At 49.9% G+C, this 18,209-nt stretch overlaps 1 protein-coding gene across 1 annotated transcript in view; it reads right to left on the bottom strand.

Annotated features, from left to right (window-relative positions):
* Positions 1-5,926: 5,926 nt before the first annotated feature.
* The window catches only part of LOC137466156 (bromodomain-containing protein 4-like), a 137,556-nt gene continuing 125,273 nt past the window's right edge, over positions 5,927-18,209 (bottom strand). The window contains 3 exon segments of the mRNA XM_068178011.1: positions 5,927-6,077; positions 9,534-9,771; positions 14,107-14,318. Of these exon segments, the coding sequence (XP_068034112.1) occupies positions 6,009-6,077; positions 9,534-9,771; positions 14,107-14,318 (519 nt within the window). The 3' untranslated portion in view covers positions 5,927-6,008.

Here is an 18,209-nt window from a genome sequence, read left to right as displayed (position 1 = left end):
CACCGCCCCCTCCCCCCCCCCCCCCCCCGCAGCTTCCGCCTGGAGCCGCGCCGGCCCCGCCCCCGAGCGCCGATTGGACAGCGGGAAAAGGGGGCGGAGCCTTGTAGGTACAGCCAATAGGAAGGCGAGGGCGTGGCCTGACTCAACCAAAGGGGCGTGGCCTCCGGGGTGGATTCGCGGCGGTTTTTTTTGGAATTTTTGGTTTTTTTTCTTCTTTTTTTCCATTTTTTGTGGCGTTTTTTGGCTTTTCCCCGATTGCTCCTTTTTAGTTTTTCACCCTTTTTGTGCCTTTCGCGTCTTTTGGGCGCCTTTTTTCCCCCCAGTTATATTTTTTTCCCAATTCTAACCTTTTTTTCCCTATTTTTTTAACCTTTTTTCCCCTCTTCCATTTTCCCCTCCTTTTTATATTTTCGCCCATTTTAAACTCTTCTTTTCGGCCTTTTCTTACTTTTTTTCCTATTCCCTCCCCAATTTTCCTCTTTTTTCTTTCCCCCACCCCCTCCTTCCTTTCCGCAAATTTCGATTTTTGAAATCCACCTGACGTTCGAACGGAAATCTCGAATCCCCCTCGATTTTAAATCCCGTCCTTTCACCTCGAAAAATTCGATTTCAATCCAAATCTCGACTTCCGCCAATTCTGCCTTCAAATTCCCAAACTCCGCCTTTTGAACGTCTCCATTTCCGTCCGTTTCAGGTCGAATTTTGACTTTTCCAAACTGGGATGGGGGCGGGGGGAGGAAAAAAAATTAAATTTAAATTTCGACTTGAAAACGTCGGGACTTCGACTTTTGAAATCCCGGTTTCTGTCCGTTTCGAGCGAAATCTTCCACCTTTGAACTTCGGGGGCTTCCAATTTCCGCTTCAAATCGCCCGCGCTCGGCTCGCCCCAATTCCGATTTCCGCCGGTTTCCGCGTAAAAACCCTCGGGAATCGAATTTCAGAAACCCCAATTCCTCCATTTCCTCTGGAACCTCCCAAAATTCGGATCTGAAGTCCTCGGTTTCCGCCGACTTCCGCTCAAAATTCCGATTTCCGGGAATTCCGGCTCCCCTTCCTTCCCGTTTTAACGGAAATATTTTCAATTTTAATTCTGATTTTTTTTTTTTTTCCCTCCCCTCTCCTCCCCACCCCCCCTTTTTTTTTTTTTTCTCCCCCTCCCCTTAAATTTTTGGGATAAAAACCCGAAAATTCTGGTTTTTTTTTTGTTTTTTTTTTGGCGTTTTTTTATACAAAACCAAACTCGCAGCGCTTTTTATTCCACGATCGGCGAAACCCCGGCGCGGGAATTCCGGGGGGGGCGAAAAAACAAAAAAAAAAAACCCAAAAAAAACCAAAAAAAAAAAAAAAAAAAAAAAACCCTCGGGATTGGCACCGACGGGGGACCCCAACCCAAATAAAATTAATTAATTATTAATAATTAATAAAACCCCGGGGGCGGGAGGGGGAAACGGGGGGAATTCCCGGGATTTTGGGCCAAAAGGGATGGGGAGAAAATAAAATAAAAAAAAAAAGCGAATTAAAAATGGGGGAAAAGGGAATTATTAAAAAACAAAAAAATCCGGGCGTGGCGGCGATTTTGGGGGGGGGGGATGGGGAAAAAATGGGAGAAATTTAAAAAAAAATGAAGGAATTTATAAAAAATGGGGAAAAAAGGGGGAAAAATGGGGGGGAAAAGGGAGTTTTGAGGGAAAAAATTGAAATTTCCGAAGGGAAAAGAGGAGAAATAAAAAGGAATTTCAAGGGGAATTGAGATGAAATGAAAGGGGGAAAAAGAGGGAGAAAAAAATTGGGGGAAAAGGGAAAAAATAGGGGAAAAAAGGGAAAAAAATCGAGGAAAAGTGGGGAAAAATAAGGAAAAAAATGGGAAAAAAATCAGGAAAAAATATGAAAAAAACGGGGCAAAAATGTGGGGGAAAAATCAGGGAAAAATGGAAAAAAAGTAAAGAAAAAATTGAAAAAAAAAAGGGAAAAGTGTGAAAAATTAAGGAAAAAATGGGGAAAAGGGGGAAAAAATCAGAAAAAAGTAAAATTGATTGAGGGAAAAAAAAATCAGGAAAAAATTGAAAAAATGGAGGGAAAAATCAAGAAATTTGACAAAATTGAGGGAAAAAGGTGGAAAAAATAAGGAAAAAATGGAAATAAATCGGGAATAATTTGGAAAAATTGAGGGGAAAAGGTGGAAAAAATAAGGAAAAATGGAAAAAATGGAAGGAAAAAAATCTGGGAAAAAATCAGGGGAAAATGGAGGGAAAAATGGGAAAAATCAGGGTAAAATGGAGGGGAAAATGAGAAAAAAAATAGGAAAAAAAGGAAAAATTTGGGGAAAAAATGGAAAAAAATGGAGGAAAAAATGGGGGAAAATCAGGGAAAAATCAGGGAAAAATGGAAGGAAAAATGGGAAAAAAATGGAAAAAAAATGGGAAAATTGGAGGGAAAAATGGGAAAAAATGGGAAAATTGGAAGGAAAAATGGGAAAAAAAGTCAGGGAAAATGGAGGAAAAAATGGGAAAAAATCAGGAAAAAAATCAGGGAAAATTGGAGGGAAAAATGGGAAAAATTGGAAGGAAAAATGGGGAAAAAAGAGGAATAATTGAAAAAAAAAGGAGGGAAAAACGGGAAAAAATCAGGTAGAAATGGAAAAAACTGAGAGAAAAATGGGATAAAAATGGGAAAATTGGAGGGAAAAATGGGAAAAAATCAGGAAAAAATTGAAAAAATTAAGGAAAAAAATGGGAAAAAATCAGGGAAAATTGGAGGAAAAATGGGAAAAAATCAGGAAAATTGGAGGAAAAATGGGAAAAAAGTCAGGAAAAAAAGGAAAAAATTGGGGAAAAAATTTGAAAAAATCAGGGAAAAATGGAAAGAAAAATGGGAAAAAATCAGGAAAAAAAGGAAAAAATTGGGAGAAAAAATGGGAAAAAATCAGGGAAAATTGGAGAGAAAAATGGGAAAAAAAGTCAGGAAAAGTTGAAAAAATTAAGGAAAAAAAAGGGAAAAAAATCAGGGAAAAATGGAGGGAAAATGGGAAAAAATCAGGGAAAATTGGAGGAAAAATGGGAAAAAATCAGGGAAAAATGGAAAAAATGGAAGGAAAAAATCTGGGAAAAAATCAGGGAAAAATGGAGGAAAAATGGGAAAAAATCAGGAAAAAATCAGGGGAAAATGGAGGAAAAATGGGAAAAATTCAGGGAAAAAATGGAGGAAAAATGGGAAAAAATCAGGGAAAATTGGAGGAAAAATGGGAAAAAATTAGGGAAAGATGGAGGGAAAATGGGAAAAAATCAGGAAAAATGGAGGAAAAATAGAAAAGAAGTCAGGAAAAAAAGGAAAAAATTGGGGAAAAAATTTGAAAAGTCAGGGAAAAATGGAGGGAAAAATGGGAAAAAATCAGGGAAAAATGGAGGAAAAATGGGAAAAAATCAGGGAAAAATGGAAAAAATGGAAGGAAAAAATCTGGGAAAAAATCAGGGAAAATGGAGGAAAAAATGGGAAAAAATCAGGGAAAATTGGAGGGAAAATGGGAAAAAATCAGGGAAAATTGGAAAAAATCAGGGAAAAACTGAAATAATGGAGGAAAAAAAAGGGAAAAAATCAGGCAAAAATGGAGGAAAAATGGGAAAAAAATCAGGGAAAAATGGAGGAAAAATGGGAAAAAATCAGGGAAAAATGGAGGGAAAAATGGGAAAAAATCAGGGAAAAATGGAGGGAAAAATGGGAAAAAAAAGAGGAAAAATTGAAAATAATGGAGGAAAAAAAAGGGAAAAAATCAGGGAAAAATGGAGGAAAAATGGGAAAAATCAGAGAAAAATGGAGGGAAAATGGGAAAAAAGTCAGGAAAAAAAGGAAAAAATTGGGGAAAAAATGGGAAAAAATCAGGGAAAATTGGAGGGAAAAATGGGAAAAAATCAGGAAAAAATCAGGGGAAAATGGAGGAAAAAATGGGAAAAAATCAGGGAAAATTGGAGGATAAATGGGAAAAAATCAGGGAAAAATGGAGGAAAAATGGGAAAAAAGTCAGGAAAAAAAGGAAAAAATTGGGGAAAAAATGGGAAAAAGCAGGGAAAAATGGAGGTGAAAATGGGAAAAAAATCAGGGAAAATTGAAAATAATGGAGGAAAAAAAGGGAAAAAATCAGGGAAAATTGGAGGGAAAATGGGAAAAAATCAGGGAAAAATGGAGGAAAAATGGGAAAAAATCAGGGAAAATTGGAGGAAAAATGGGAAAAATCAGGGAAAAAATGGAAAAAATTAAGGAAAAAAATGGGAAAAAATCAGGGAAAATTGGAGGAAAAATGTGAAAAAATCAGGGAAAATTGGAAGAAAAAAGGGAAAATATCAGGGAAAAATGGAGGGAAAATGGGAAAAAAAATCAGGAAAAATTGAAAAAAAATGGAGGGAAAAATGGAAAAAAAATCAGGAAAAAATGGAGGAAAAATGGGAAAAAAATCAGGGAAAAATGGAAAAAATTAAGGAAAAAAATGACAAAAAATCAGGGAAAATTGGAGGAAAATGGGAAAAAATCAGGGAAAAATGGAAAGAAAAATGGGAAAAAAATGGGAAAAAATGGAGGAAAAATGGGAAAAAATCAGGGAAAAATGAAAAAAAATGGAGGGAAAAATGGGAAAAAAATCAGGAAAAATTGAAGAAATTAAGGAAAAAAAAGGGAAAAAAATCAGGGAAAAATGGAGGGAAAATGGGAAAAAATCAGGGAAAAATGGAGGAAAAATGGGAAAAAATCAGGGAAAAACTGAAAATAATGGAGGAAAAAAAAGGGAAAAAATCAGGCAAAAATGGAGGAAAAAATGGGAAAAAAATCAGGAAAAATTGAAAAAATTAAGGAAAAAAATGGGGAAAAAATCAGGGAAAATTGGTGGAAAAATGGGAAAAAATCAGGGAAAATTGGAGGAAAAATGGGAAAAAATCAGTGAAAAATGGAAAGAAAAATGGGAAAAAATCAGGGAAAATTGGAAGAAAAAAGGGAAAATATCAGGGAAAATTGGAGGGAAAATGGGAAAAAAATCAGGAAAAATTGAAAAAAAATGGAGGGAAAAATGGAAAAAAAATCAGGAAAAAATGGAGGAAAAATGGGAAAAAAATCAGGAAAAATTGAAAAAAATGGAGGGAAAAATGGGAAAAAATCAGGGAAAAAAGGGAAAAAGTCTGGGAAAATTGGAATTTTTTGGGGAGGCCGGGAACGGCCAACGCGGTGGGAAAATCGGAAATTCCGGGGGAAACCGAGAAGGAAGGGGAAAAGCGAGGGGGGGGGGGAAGTCCCTGAGGCCGCGGGTGGGGGAGGGGCCGCGCCCCTCCCCCCATCACCCTCCCCCTCCCCAAAAAATCAAAACCCCCCCAAAAAAAAATTACAAAAAAAACCCCAAAAAACCCCGAATCCGCCCCGAAAAATCGGGATTTTCCTCCCCGATTTTTCGCCGCCGCCCGAGAAACAAAAAAAAACCCCGAGAGGAACCCGACGAAAAGCCCGGGAAAACCCCAAAAATTCCCAAATCCCCACGGAAATCCCGGGAATTTTGGGGTTTTTTCCCTTTTTTTTCGCCGTTTTTGGGGCGAAAAAAGGGGAAAAAAAATGGAATTCCGGGGTAAGGCAGCCCCGCCCCCCGCTCCCATTCCCGAATTTTTTCCGGCGTTTAACGGAGAGCGCGAAATCCATCGGTTTTTTTTTTTTTTTTTCTATTTTTCGGCGCGGGATTTTTTTTTTTTTTTTTTGGCCGGGAGGGGTGTGAAAAAACCAAAAAAAAAAAAATTGAAATAAAACGAAGGGAAAAGAACGCAAAAAAAAAAAAAAAAAAGGAATTTTTTTCCGTTTTTTTGGGTTTTTTTCCGAGATTTTTCCACGGTTTTTTTTTGTTTTTGTTTTTTTTTCCGGGGTTTTTTTTTTTTTTGGTTTTTTTTTTTTTTTTTGGGATTTTGGTGGGGTTTTTTTCGGCTTTTTTTTTTTTTTTTTTTGTTTTTGTTGGGAAAGAGTCAAATTCCCGGCCGGAATCGCCGCTCCTAGAAAAGGTTCTCCTCGAAAATGGCCAGGAGGTCGCTCTGGAAGTTCATGTCGATCGTCGCCGCCATCTGCAAGCAACGGAGCGCGTCGGCGAAATTCCGCCGCGACGGCGAAATTCCGCCGCGTCGGAGAAATTCCACCGTGTCGGCAAAATTCCACCGCGCGTCGGCAAAATTCCCCCCACGTTGGCAAAATTCCTCCCTCGCGTCGGTGAAATTCCCCCCTCGTGTCGGCAAAATTCCGCCCGCGTCGGAAAAATTCCCCCGCGTCGGCAAAATTCCACCGCGTCGGTGAAATTCCCCCGCGTCGGCAAAATTCCCCCCGCGTCAGTGAAATTCCACCACGTTGGAAAAATTCCACCGCGTCGGCAAAATTCCACCGCGTTGGAAAAATTCCACCGCGTCGGTGAAATTCCCCCGTGTTGGTGAAATTCCCCCCTCACGTCGGCGAAATTCCACCGCGTCGGTGAAATTCCCCCGCGTCGGCGAAATTCCACCGCGTCAGCGAAATTCCACCGCGTCGGAAAAATTCCACCGTGTCGGAAAAATTCCCCCCACGTCGGAAAAATTCCACCGCGTCGGAAAAATTCCCCCACGTCGGTGAAATTCCACCGCGTCGGAAAAATTCCCCCCACGTCGGAAAAATTCCCCCCCGCGTCGGTGAAATTCCCCCGCGTCGGAAAAATTCCCCCGCGTCGGAGAAATTCCACCGCGTTGGAAAAATTCCCCCCACGTCGACAAAATTCCACCGTGTCGGAAAAATTCCCCCCGCGTCGGCGAAATTCCCCTCACGTCGGTAAAATTCCCCCGCGTCAGAAAAATTCCCCCGCGTCGGAAAAATTCCACCGCGTCGGAAAAATTCCCCCGCGTTGGCGAAATTCCACCACATCGGAAAAATTCTGCCCGCGTCGGTAAAATTCCGCCGCGTCGGCAAAATTCCCCCTCGCGTCGGCAAAATTCCACCACGTCGGAAAAATTCTGCCCGCGTCGGTAAAATTCCGCCGCGTCGGAAAAATTCCCCCGCGTCGGTGAAATTCCACCACGTTGGAAAAATTCCACCACGTTGGAAAAATTCCACCGCGTCGGTGAAATTCCCCCGCGTCGGCAAAATTCCCCCCTTGCGTCGGTGAAATTCCCCCCGCGTCGACAAAATTCCACCGCGTCAGAAAAATTCCCCCCTCGCGTCGGCAAAATTCCCCCGTGTTGGAAAATTTCCCCCGCGTCGGTGAAATTCCGCCGCGACGGCAAAATCCCCCCGCGTCAGCGAAATTCCACCGCGTCGGAAAAATTCCCCCCTCGCGTCGGCAAAATTCCACCGCGTCGGAAAAATTCCCCCGCGTCGGCGAAATTCCCCCGCGTCAGCAAAATTCCCCCGCGTCGGCGAAATTCCCCCGCGTCGGCGAAATTCCCCCGCGTCGGCACAATTCCACCGTGTCGGAAAAATTCCACCGCGTCGGCAAAATTCCCCCTCGCGTCGGCAAAATTCCACCACGTTGGAAAAATTCTGCCCGCGTCGGAAAAATTCCCCCGCGTCGGAAAAATTCCCCCCTCGCGTCGGCAAAATTCCACCGCGTCGGAAAAATTCCGTCGTGTCGGCAAATTTCCCCGGGGTCGGCGAAATTCCCCCGCGTCGGCAAAATTCCCCCGCGTTGGCAAAATTCCCCCGCGTCGGTGAAATTCCCCCCTCGTGTTGGAAAAATTCCCCCGCGTCGGTGAAATTCCCCTGCGTCGGAAAAATTCCCCCGCCGCTCCCTCGTCCCGCCCTCGGGGAGTTTTGGGGGCGTTTTTGGGATTTTTTTGGGGATTTTTTTTGGGATTTTTGGGGATTTTTTGGGGTTTTTGGGGATTTTTTGGGGTTTTTGGGGCGTTTTTTGGGGGTTTTTGGGGGATTTTTTGGGGTCATTTCCGGAAAATTTTCTGGGGACAGCCCGCCCGTTTCCCCTCATTTTTTGGGAGCAATTTTTGGGATATTTTTGGGAACGCCCCGACCGTTTCCCCCAATTTTTGGGTCCCAATTTTTGGGATATTTTTGGGAATGCCCCGCCCATTTCCCCCATTTTGGGTCCCAATTTTTGGGATATTTTTGGGCACGCCCCGCCCGTTTCCCCCAATTTTTGGGATATTTTGGGGATATTTTGGGGATATTTTTGGGATATTTTTGGGATATTTTAGGGCACGCCCCACCTGTTTCCCCCATTTTTGGGATATTTTTGGGATATTTTTGGGATATTTTTGGGCACGCCCCGCCCGTTTCCCCCAATTTTTGGGATATTTTTGGGCACGCCCCGCCCGTTTCCCCCATTTTTGGTCTCAATTTTTGGGATATTTTTGGGCACGCCCCGCCCGTTTCCCCCAATTTTTGGGATATTTTGGGGATATTTTGGGGATATTTTTGGGATATTTTTGGGATATTTTAGGGCACGCCCCACCTGTTTCCCCCATTTTTGGGATATTTTTGGGATATTTTTGGGATATTTTTGGGAACACCCCGCCCGTTTCCCCCAATTTTTGGGATATTTTTGGACACGCCCCACCCCTTTCCCCCAATTTTTGGGATATTTTTGGGATATTTTTGGGATATTTTTGGGCACGCCCCGCCCGTTTCCCCCATTTTTGGGATATTTTTGGGATATTTTTGGGATATTTTTGGGAACACCCCGATGATTTCCCCCAATTTTTGGGATATTTTTGGGATATTTTTGGGATATTTTTGGGATATTTTTGGGAACGCCCCGATGATTTCCCCCAATTTTTGGGATATTTTTGGGATATTTTTGGGAACGCCCCGCCCGTTTCCCCCAATTTTTGGGATATTTTTGGGCACGCCCCGCCCGATTCCCCCATTTTTGGTCCCAATTTTTGGGATATTTTAGGAACGACCCGCCCAGCTCCCCCAATTTTTGGGATATTTTTGGGATATTTTGGGGATATTTTTGGGATATTTTTGGGCACGCCCCGCCCGTTTCCCCCAATTTTTGGTCCCAATTTTTGGGATATTTTTGGGATATTTTGGGGATATTTTTGGGATACTTTTGGGCACGCCCTGCCCATTTCCCCCAATTTTTGGGTCCCAGTTTTTGGGATATTTTTGGGAACGCCCCGCCCATTTCCCCCCATTTTTGGGATATTTTTGGGAACGCCCTGCCCGTTTCCCCCATTTTTGGTCTCAATTTTCGGGATAATTTTGGGAACACCCCGATGATTTCCCCCAATTTTTGGGATATTTTTGGGATATTTTGGGGATATTTTTGGGCACGCCCCGCCCGTTTCCCCCATTTTTGGGATATTTTGGGATATTTTTGGGATATTTTTGGGCACGCCCCGCCCGTTTCCCCCCATTTTTGGGATATTTTTGGGATATTTTTGGGATATTTTGGGGATATTTTTGGGATATTTTTGGGATATTTTGGGATATTTTCGGGATATTTTTGGGAACACCCCGATGATTTCCCCCGTTTTTGGGGTTCCCTTTGGGGTTCTTTTTTTGGGGACCCCTTCCCGCCGTGACGTTAACCCTTCCCTCACCGCTTCCCGGCGCCTCCTCTCCTGCTCCCTCTTCCGGGCCATCTCCCGCTGCTGGTCCAGCATGGCCTGCGAGCCGGGCGGGGCCGGCGGCTGCGGCGCCGCCGACGCCGCCGACGCCGGCACCGGCACCGGCACGGCGCCCGCGCCCGGCCCCGGCGGCTGCTGCTGCTCCTGGCGCCGCCGCACCTCCTCGTGCACCCGCCGCGCCTGCTCCAGGGCGTCCTCGTCCTCCCGGCTCCTGCGGAGTGACCACGAGTGACCACTGAGTGACCACTGAGTGACCAGGAGTGACCACTGAGTGACCACTGAGTGACCAGGAGTGACCACAGTGACCAGGAGTGACCACAGTGACCACTGAGTGACCACTGAGTGACCACTGCCCCCTGAGTGACCACTGAGCGACCAGGAGCCCTGCCCTGCTCTAGAACCTCCTCGTGCACCCGCCGCGCCTGCTCCAGGGCGTCCTCGTCCTCCCGGCTCCTGCGGAGTGACCACGAGTGACCACTGAGTGACCACTGAGTGACCACTGCCCCCTGAGTGACCACTGAGCGACCAGGAGCCCTGCCCTGCTCTAGAACCTCCTCGTGCACCCGCCGCGCCTGCTCCAGGGCGTCCTCGTCCTCCCGGCTCCTGCGGAGTGACCACGAGTGACCACTGAGTGACCACAGTGACCACTGAGTGACCACTGAGTGACCACTGCCCCCTGAGTGACCACTGAGCGACCAGGAGCCCTGCCCTGCTCTAGAACCTCCTCGTGCACCCGCCGCGCCTGCTCCAGGGCGTCCTCGTCCTCCCGGCTCCTGCGGAGTGACCACGAGTGACCACTGAGTGACCACTGAGTGACCACTGCCCCCTGAGTGACCACTGAGCGACCAGGAGCCCTGCCCTGCTCTAGAACCTCCTCGTGCACCCGCCGCGCCTGCTCCAGGGCGTCCTCGTCCTCCCGGCTCCTGCGGAGTGACCACGAGTGACCACTGAGTGACCACTGAGTGACCACTGCCCCCTGAGTGACCACTGAGCGACCAGGAGCCCTGCCCTGCTCTAGAACCTCCTCGTGCACCCGCCGCGCCTGCTCCAGGGCGTCCTCGTCCTCCCGGCTCCTGCGGAGTGACCACGAGTGACCACTGAGTGACCACTGAGTGACCACTGCCCCCTGAGTGACCACTGAGCGACCAGGAGCCCTGCCCTGCTCTAGAACCTCCTCGTGCACCCGCCGCGCCTGCTCCAGGGCGTCCTCGTCCTCCCGGCTCCTGCGGAGTGACCACGAGTGACCACTGAGTGACCACAGTGACCACTGAGTGACCACAGTGACCACTGAGTGACCACAGTGACCACTGAGTGACTACTGAGTGACCACAGTGACCACTGAGTGACCAGGAGTGACCACAGTGACCACTGAGTGACCACAGTGACCACTGAGTGACCACAGTGACCACTGAGTGACCACTGGGTGACCAGAAGTGACCAGGAGTGACCAGGAGCCCTGCCCTGCTCTAGAACCTCCTCGTGCACCCGCCGCGCCTGCTCCAGGGCGTCCTCGTCCTCCCGGCTCCTGCGGAGTGACCACAGTGACCACTGAGTGACCACAGAGACCAGGAGTGACCACAGTGACCACTGAGTGACCAGGAGTGACCACAGTGACCACTGAGTGACCACTGAGTGACCACAGTGACCACTGAGTGACCACTGAGTGACCACTGCCCCCTGAGTGACCACTGAGCGACCAGGAGCCCTGCCCTGCTCTAGAACCTCCTCGTGCACCCGCCGCGCCTGCTCCAGGGCGTCCTCGTCCTCCCGGCTCCTGCGGAGTGACCACGAGTGACCACTGAGTGACCACTGAGTGACCACAGAGACCAGGAGTGACGAGGAGTGACCAGGAGTGACCAGGGAGTGATCACTGATTGACCACTGAGTGACCTCTGAGTGACCACTGACCACAGTGACCAGGAGTGACCAGGAGTGACCACAGGACCAGTGAGTGACCACAGTGACCAGGAGTGACCACTGAGTGACCACTGAGTGACCAGGAGTGACCACTGAGTGACCAGGAGTGACGAGGAGTGACCAGGCGAGACCACTGAGTGACCAGGAGTGACCACTGAGTGACCACAATGACCAGTGAGTGACCAGGAGTGACCAGGAAGCGGACACCAGTGAGGAAACGTGGGGATGGGGCCATGGAGTGACCAGGAGTGACCAGCACAGCTCGTGGTGTCACTGAGTGACCACGAGTGACCACCGTGACCACTGAGTGACCACTGTGACCACTGAGTGACCACTGAGTGACCAGGAGTGACCAGGACAGCTCGTGGTGTCCCTGGGGGTGTCCCTGGGGTGGTGTCTCCAGTGGTGGTCATGGTGCCCCTGGTGCTCCTGGTGGTGTTTGTGGTGTTCCTGATGTCCCTGGTGGTGTTCCTGGTGTCTCTGGTGGTGTTCCTGATGTTCCTGGTGGTGTTCCTGATGTCCCTGGTGGTGTTCCTGGTGTCTCTGGTGGTGTTCCTGATGTTCCTGGTGGTGTTCCTGATGTTCCTGGTGGTGTTCCTGGTGTCTCTGGTGGTGTTCCTGATGTTCCTGGTGGTGTCCCTGGTGGTGTTTGTGGTGTCTCTGGTGGTGTTTGTGGTGTCCCTGGTGTCCCTGGTGGTGTTCCTGATGTTCCTGGTGGTGTTTGTGGTGTCTCTGGTGGTGCTTGTGGTGTCCCTGGTGGTGTTTGTGGTGTCTCTGGTGGTGCTTGTGGTGTTCCTGATGTCCCTGGTGGTGTTTGTGGTGTCCCTGGTGCTCCTGGTGATGTTCCTGATGTCCCTGGTGGTGTTTGTGGTGTTCCTGATGTCCCTGGTGGTGTTTGTGGTGCCTCTGGTGGTGTTTGTGATGTTCCTGGTGGTGTTTGTGGTGCCTCTGGTGGTGTTTGTGATGTTCCTGGTGGTGTTTGTGGTGTTCCTGATGTTCCTGGTGGTGTTTGTGGTGTCCCTGGTGGTGTTTGTGGTGTCTCTGGTGGTGTTCCTGATGTTCCTGGTGGTGTTTGTGGTGTCCCTGGTGGTGTTTGTGGTGTCTCTGGTGGTGTTTGTGGTGTCTCTGGTGGTGTTTGTGGTGTCTCTGGTGGTGTTCCTGATGTTCCTGGTGGTGTTTGTGGTGTTCCTGATGTTCCTGGTGGTGTTTGTGGTGTCTCTGGTGGTGTTTGTGGTGTCCCTGGTGGTGTTTGTGGTGTTCCTGATGTTCCTGGTGGTGTTTGTGGTGTCTCTGGTGGTGTTTGTGGTGTCCCTGGTGGTGTTTGTGGTGTCCCTGATGTCCCTGGTGGTGTTTGTGGTGTCCCTGGTGGTGTTTGTGGTGTCTCTGGTGGTGTTTGTGGTGTCTCTGGTGGTGTTTGTGGTGTCTCTGGTGGTGTTCCTGATGTTCCTGGTGGTGTTTGTGGTGTTCCTGATGTTCCTGGTGGTGTCTGTGGTGTCCCTGGTGGTGTTTGTGGTGTCTCTGGTGGTGTTTGTGGTGTTCCTGATGTTCCTGGTGGTGTCCCTGATGTCCCTGGTGGTGTTCCTGATGTTCCTGGTGGTGTTTGTGGTGTCCCTGATGCTCCTGGTGGTGTTTGTGGTGTCCCTGGTGGTGTTTGTGGTGTCTCTGGTGGTGTTTGTGGTGTTCCTGATGTTCCTGGTGGTGTTTGTGGTGTCCCTGGTGGTGTTTGTGGTGTCCCTGGTGGTGTTTGTGGTGTTCCTGATGTTCCTGGTGGTGTTTGTGGTGTCCTTGGTGGTGTTTGTGGTGTCTCTGGTGGTTTGTGGTGTCTCTGGTGGTGTTCCTGATGTTCCTGGTGGTGTTTGTGGTGTCCTTGGTGGTGTTTGTGGTGTCTCTGGTGGTTTGTGGTGTCTCTGGTGGTGTTCCTCATGTTCCTGGTGGTGTTTGTGGTGTTCCTGGTGGTGTTTGTGGTGTTCCTGGTGGTGTTCCTGATGTCTCTGGTGGTGTTTGTGGTGTCCCTGGTGGGGTTTGTGGTGTTCCTGATGTTCCTGGTGGTGTTCCTGATGTTCCTGGTGGTGTTCCTGATGTTCCTGGTGGTGTTTGTGGTGTCCCTGGTGGTGTTTGTGGTGTCTCCAGTGGTGGTCATGGTGCCCCTGGTGCTCCTGGTGGTGTTTGTGGTGTCTCTGGTGGTGTTCCTGATGTTCCTGGTGGTGTTCCTGATGTTCCTGGTGGTGTTTATGGTATCTCTGGTGGTGTTTGTGATGTTCCTGGTGGTGTTTGTGGTGTCCCTGGTGGTGTTTGTGGTGTCTCTGGTGGTTTGTGGTGTCTCTGGTGGTGTTCCTGATGTTCCTGGTGGTGTTTGTGGTGTCCCTGGTGGTGTTTGTGATGTTCCTGGTGGTGTCTGTGGTGTTCCTGATGTTCCTGGTGGTGTTTGTGGTGTCCCTGGTGGTGTTTGTGGTGTCCCTGCTGTCCCTGATGTTCCTGGTGTTGTCCCTGCTGTCCCTGCTGTCCCTGGTGTCCCTGGTGGTGTCCCTGCTCTCCCTGCTGTCCCTGGTATCGTCCCCCCTTCTCCCGCCGGCGTCTGCGCCGGTGGCCGCGGTGGCCGGGGTGGCCGCGGTGGCCGCGGTGTCCTCACCTCATCCTCTCCTGCTCCCTCCTGAGCCGCTCCTTCTCGCGCTCCACCTGCTCGGCCTGGGCCTTGAGGGCCTTCTCGCGCTCCTCCTTCTCGCGCGCCGCGCGCTTGAACTGCTCGAAGGAGTCGCTCGACGACTTGGCCGCCGCCGCCGGCGCCGCCGGGTGCTTCTGCACCAGCGAGGCCCACGAGCCCATGTTCTTGATCTTCAGGTCCTGCCGGAGAGACGCCGCGTCACCACGAGGCCACCGCCAGGCCACCGCCAGGTCACCAGGAGGTCTGGGATCCACCAGGATCCACCAGAACCGTGGTGGCCTCCACGGCGTCCTCCAATGGCGGCGTCCCGAGGAAACGCAGCCAACCCTGGAGATCCTTCGGCCTGGTGGGATCTCAGGGGGTTCTCTGAGATCCAACCCTGGAGATCCTTCAGACTGGTGGGATCTCAGGAGGTTCTCTGAGATCCAAACCTGGAGATCCTTCGGCCTGGTGGGATCTCAGGAGGTTCTCTGAGATCCAACCCTGGAGATCCTTCAGCCTGGTGGGATCTCAGGAGGTTCTCTGAGATCCAACCCTGGAGATCCTTCGGCCTGGTGGGATCTCAGGGGGTTCTCTGAGATCCAAATTTGGGGTTCCTCAGGTCCCTCGGCCTGGTGGGATCTCAGGAGGTTCTCTGAGATCCAACCCTGGAGATCCCTCAGACTGGTGGGATCTCAGGGGGTTCTCTGAGATCCAAATTCGGAGTTCCTCAGCCTGGTGGGATCTCAGGAGGTTCTCTGAGATCCAACCCTGGAGATCCCACGGCCTGGTGGGATCTCAGGAGGTTCTCTGAGATCCAAATTTGGAGTTCCTCAGATCCTTCAGCCTGCTGGGATCTCAGGAGGTTCTCTGAGATCCAACCCTGGAGATCCCTCGGCCTGGTGGGATCTCAGGAGGTTCTCTGAGATCCAACCCTGGAGATCCCTCGGCCTGCTGGGATCTCAGGAGGTTCTCTGAGATCCAACCCTGGAGATCCCAAAGCCTGGTGGGATCTCAGGAGGTTCTCTGAGATCGAAATGTGGGGTTCCTCAGGTCCCTCAGCCTGGTGGGATCTCAGGAGGTTCTCTGAGATCCAAATTTGGGTTCCTCAGGTCCCTCAGCCTGGTGGGATCTCAGGAGGTTCTCTGAGATCCAACCCTGGAGATCCCTCAGCCTGGTGGGATCTCAGGAGGTTCTCTGAGATCCAACCCTGGAGATCCCTCAGCCTGGTGGGATCTCAGGAGGTTCTCTGAGATCCAACCCTGGAGATCCCTCAGCCTGGTGGGATCTCAGGAGGTTCTCTGAGATCCAACCCTGGAGATCCCAAAGCCTGGTGGGATCTCAGGAGGTTCTCTGAGATCCAACCCTGGAGATCCCAAAGCCTGCTGGGATCTCAGGAGGTTCTCCGAGATCCAAATTTGGGGTTCCTCAGGTCCCTCGGCCTGGTGGGATCTCAGGAGGTTCTCTGAGATCCAAACCTGGAGATCCTTCAGCCTGGTGGGATCTCAGGAGGTTCTCTGAGATCCAACCCTGGAGATCCTTCGGCCTGGTGGGATCTCAGGAGGTTCTCTGAGATCCAAATTTGGGGTTCCTCAGGTCCCTCAGCCTGGTGGGATCTCAGGAGCTTCTCTGAGATCCAACCCTGGAGATCCTTCAGCCTGGTGGGATCTCAGGAGGTTCTCTGAGATCCAAACCTGGAGATCCTTCAGACTGGTGGGATCTCAGGAGGTTCTTTGAGATCCAAATCTGGGGTTCCTCAGGTCCCTCGGCCTGGTGGGATCTCAGGAGGTTCTCTGAGATCCAACCCTGGAGATCCCTCGGCCTGGTGGGATCTCAGGAGGTTCTCTGAGATCCAAATTTGGGGTTCCTCAGGTCCCTCGGCCTGGTGGGATCTCAGGAGGTTCTCTGAGATCCAACCCTGGAGATCCCTCACCCTGGTGGGATCTCAGGGGGTTCTCTGAGATCCAAATCTGGGGTTCCTCAGGTCCCTCAGCCTGGTGGGATCTCAGAAGGTTCTCTGAGATCCAAACCCGGAGATCCCTGAACCTGGCGGCATCTCAGGAGCTTCTCCAAAACCCAACCCTGGAGCTCCTCCAGGTTCCTTGGGAGCTCCAAACCTGCCCTGGACCTGGTGGCATCTCAGGAGCTTCTCCAAAACCCAACCCTGGAGCTCCTCCAGGTTCTATGGGACCTCCAAACCTTCCCTGGACCTGGTGGCATCTCAGGAGCTTCTCCAAAACCCAACCCTGGAGCTCCTCCAGGTTCTATGGGACCTCCAAACCTTCCCTGGACCTGGTGGCATCTCAGGAGCTTCTCCAAAACCCAACCCTGGAGCTCCTCCAGGTTCCTTGGGAGCTCCAAACCTTCCCTGGACCTGGTGGCATCTCAGGAGCTTCTCCAAAACCCAACCCTGGAGCTCCTCCTGCCCCTCCTGGAGATCCCAAACCTTCCCTGGACCTGGTGGCATCTCAGGAGCTTCTCCAAAACCCAACCCTGGAGCTCCTCCTGTCCCTCCTGGAGATCCCAAACCTTCCCTGGACCTGGTGGCATCTCAGGAGCTTCTCCAAAACCCAACCCTGGAGCTCCTCCTGCCCCTCCTGGAGATCCCAAACCTTCCCTGGACCTGGTGGCATCTCAGGAGCTTCTCCAAAACCCAACCCTGGAGCTCCTCCAGGTTCCTTGGGAGCTCCAAACCTGCCCTGGACCTGGTGGCATCTCAGGAGCTTCTCCAAAACCCAACCCTGGAGCTCCTCCAGGTTCTATGGGACCTCCAAACCTTCCCTGGACCTGGTGGCATCTCAGGAGCTTCTCCAAAACCCAACCCTGGAGCTCCTCCTGTCCCTCCTGGAGATCCCAAACCTTCCCTGGACCTGGTGGCATCTCAGGAGCTTCTCCAAAACCCAACCCTGGAGCTCCTCCTGCCCCTCCTGGAGATCCCAAACCTTCCCTGGACCTGGTGGCATCTCAGGAGCTTCTCCAAAACCCAACCCTGGAGCTCCTCCAGGTTCCTTGGGAGCTCCAAACCTGCCCTGGACCTGGTGGCATCTCAGGAGCTTCTCCAAAACCCAACCCTGGAGCTCCTCCAGGTTCTATGGGACCTCCAAACCTTCCCTGGACCTGGTGGCATCTCAGGAGCTTCTCCAAAACCCAACCCTGGAGCTCCTCCTGTCCCTCCTGGAGATCCCAAACCTTCCCTGGACCTGGTGGCATCTCAGGAGCTTCTCCAAAACCCAACCCTGGAGCTCCTCCTGCCCCTCCTGGAGATCCCAAACCCTCCCTGGACCTGGTGGCATCTCAGGAGCTTCTCCAAAACCCAACCCTGGAGCTCCTCCAGGTTCTATGGGACCTCCAAACCTTCCCTGGACCTGGTGGCATCTCAGGAGCTTCTCCAAAACCCAACCCTGGAGCTCCTCCTGCCCCTCCTGGAGATCCCAAACCTCAGTTTTGGCTATCTTGACCTTTTTTGGGCATTTTCACCTTTTTTGGGCATTTTCACCTTTTTTTGGCTATCTTTACCTTTTTTGGGCATTTTTACCTTTTTTGGGCATCTTCACCTTTTTGGCTACCTTTACCTTTTTTGGGCATTTCCCCCTTTTTTGGCTATCTTGACCTTTTTTTTTGGCTATCTTTACCTTTTTTGGCTATCTTGACCTTTTTTGGGCATTTTCCCCTTTTTTTGGCTATCTTTACCTTTTTTGGGCATTTTCCCCTTTTTTTGGCTATCTTCACCTTTTTTGGGCATTTTTACCTTTTTTGGGCATTTTCCCTTTTTTGGCTATCTTTACCTTTTTTGGCTATCTTCAGCTTTTTTGGGCATTTTCCCCTTTTTTCGGCATTTTCCCCTTTTATGGCCATCTTTACTTTTTTTTGGGCTATCTTTACCTTTTTTGGGCATTTTCCCCTTTTTTTGGCTATCTTGACCTTTTTTGGGCTTTTTCACCTTTTTTGGGCTTTTTCACCTTTTTTTGGCTATCTTTACCTTTTTTGGGCATTTCCCCCTTTTTTGGCTATCTTTACCTTTTTTTGGCCATCTTTACCCTTTTTGGCTACCTTGACCTTTTTTGGCTATCTTTACCTTTTTTTGGCTATCT

Source organism: Anomalospiza imberbis, unplaced genomic scaffold, assembly GCF_031753505.1.
Source record: "Anomalospiza imberbis isolate Cuckoo-Finch-1a 21T00152 unplaced genomic scaffold, ASM3175350v1 scaffold_144, whole genome shotgun sequence".
Taxonomy (NCBI): Eukaryota; Metazoa; Chordata; class Aves; order Passeriformes; family Viduidae; genus Anomalospiza; species Anomalospiza imberbis.
Note: the sequence above shows the minus strand (reverse complement) of the source record. Positions and strands in the feature narration are given on the sequence as shown.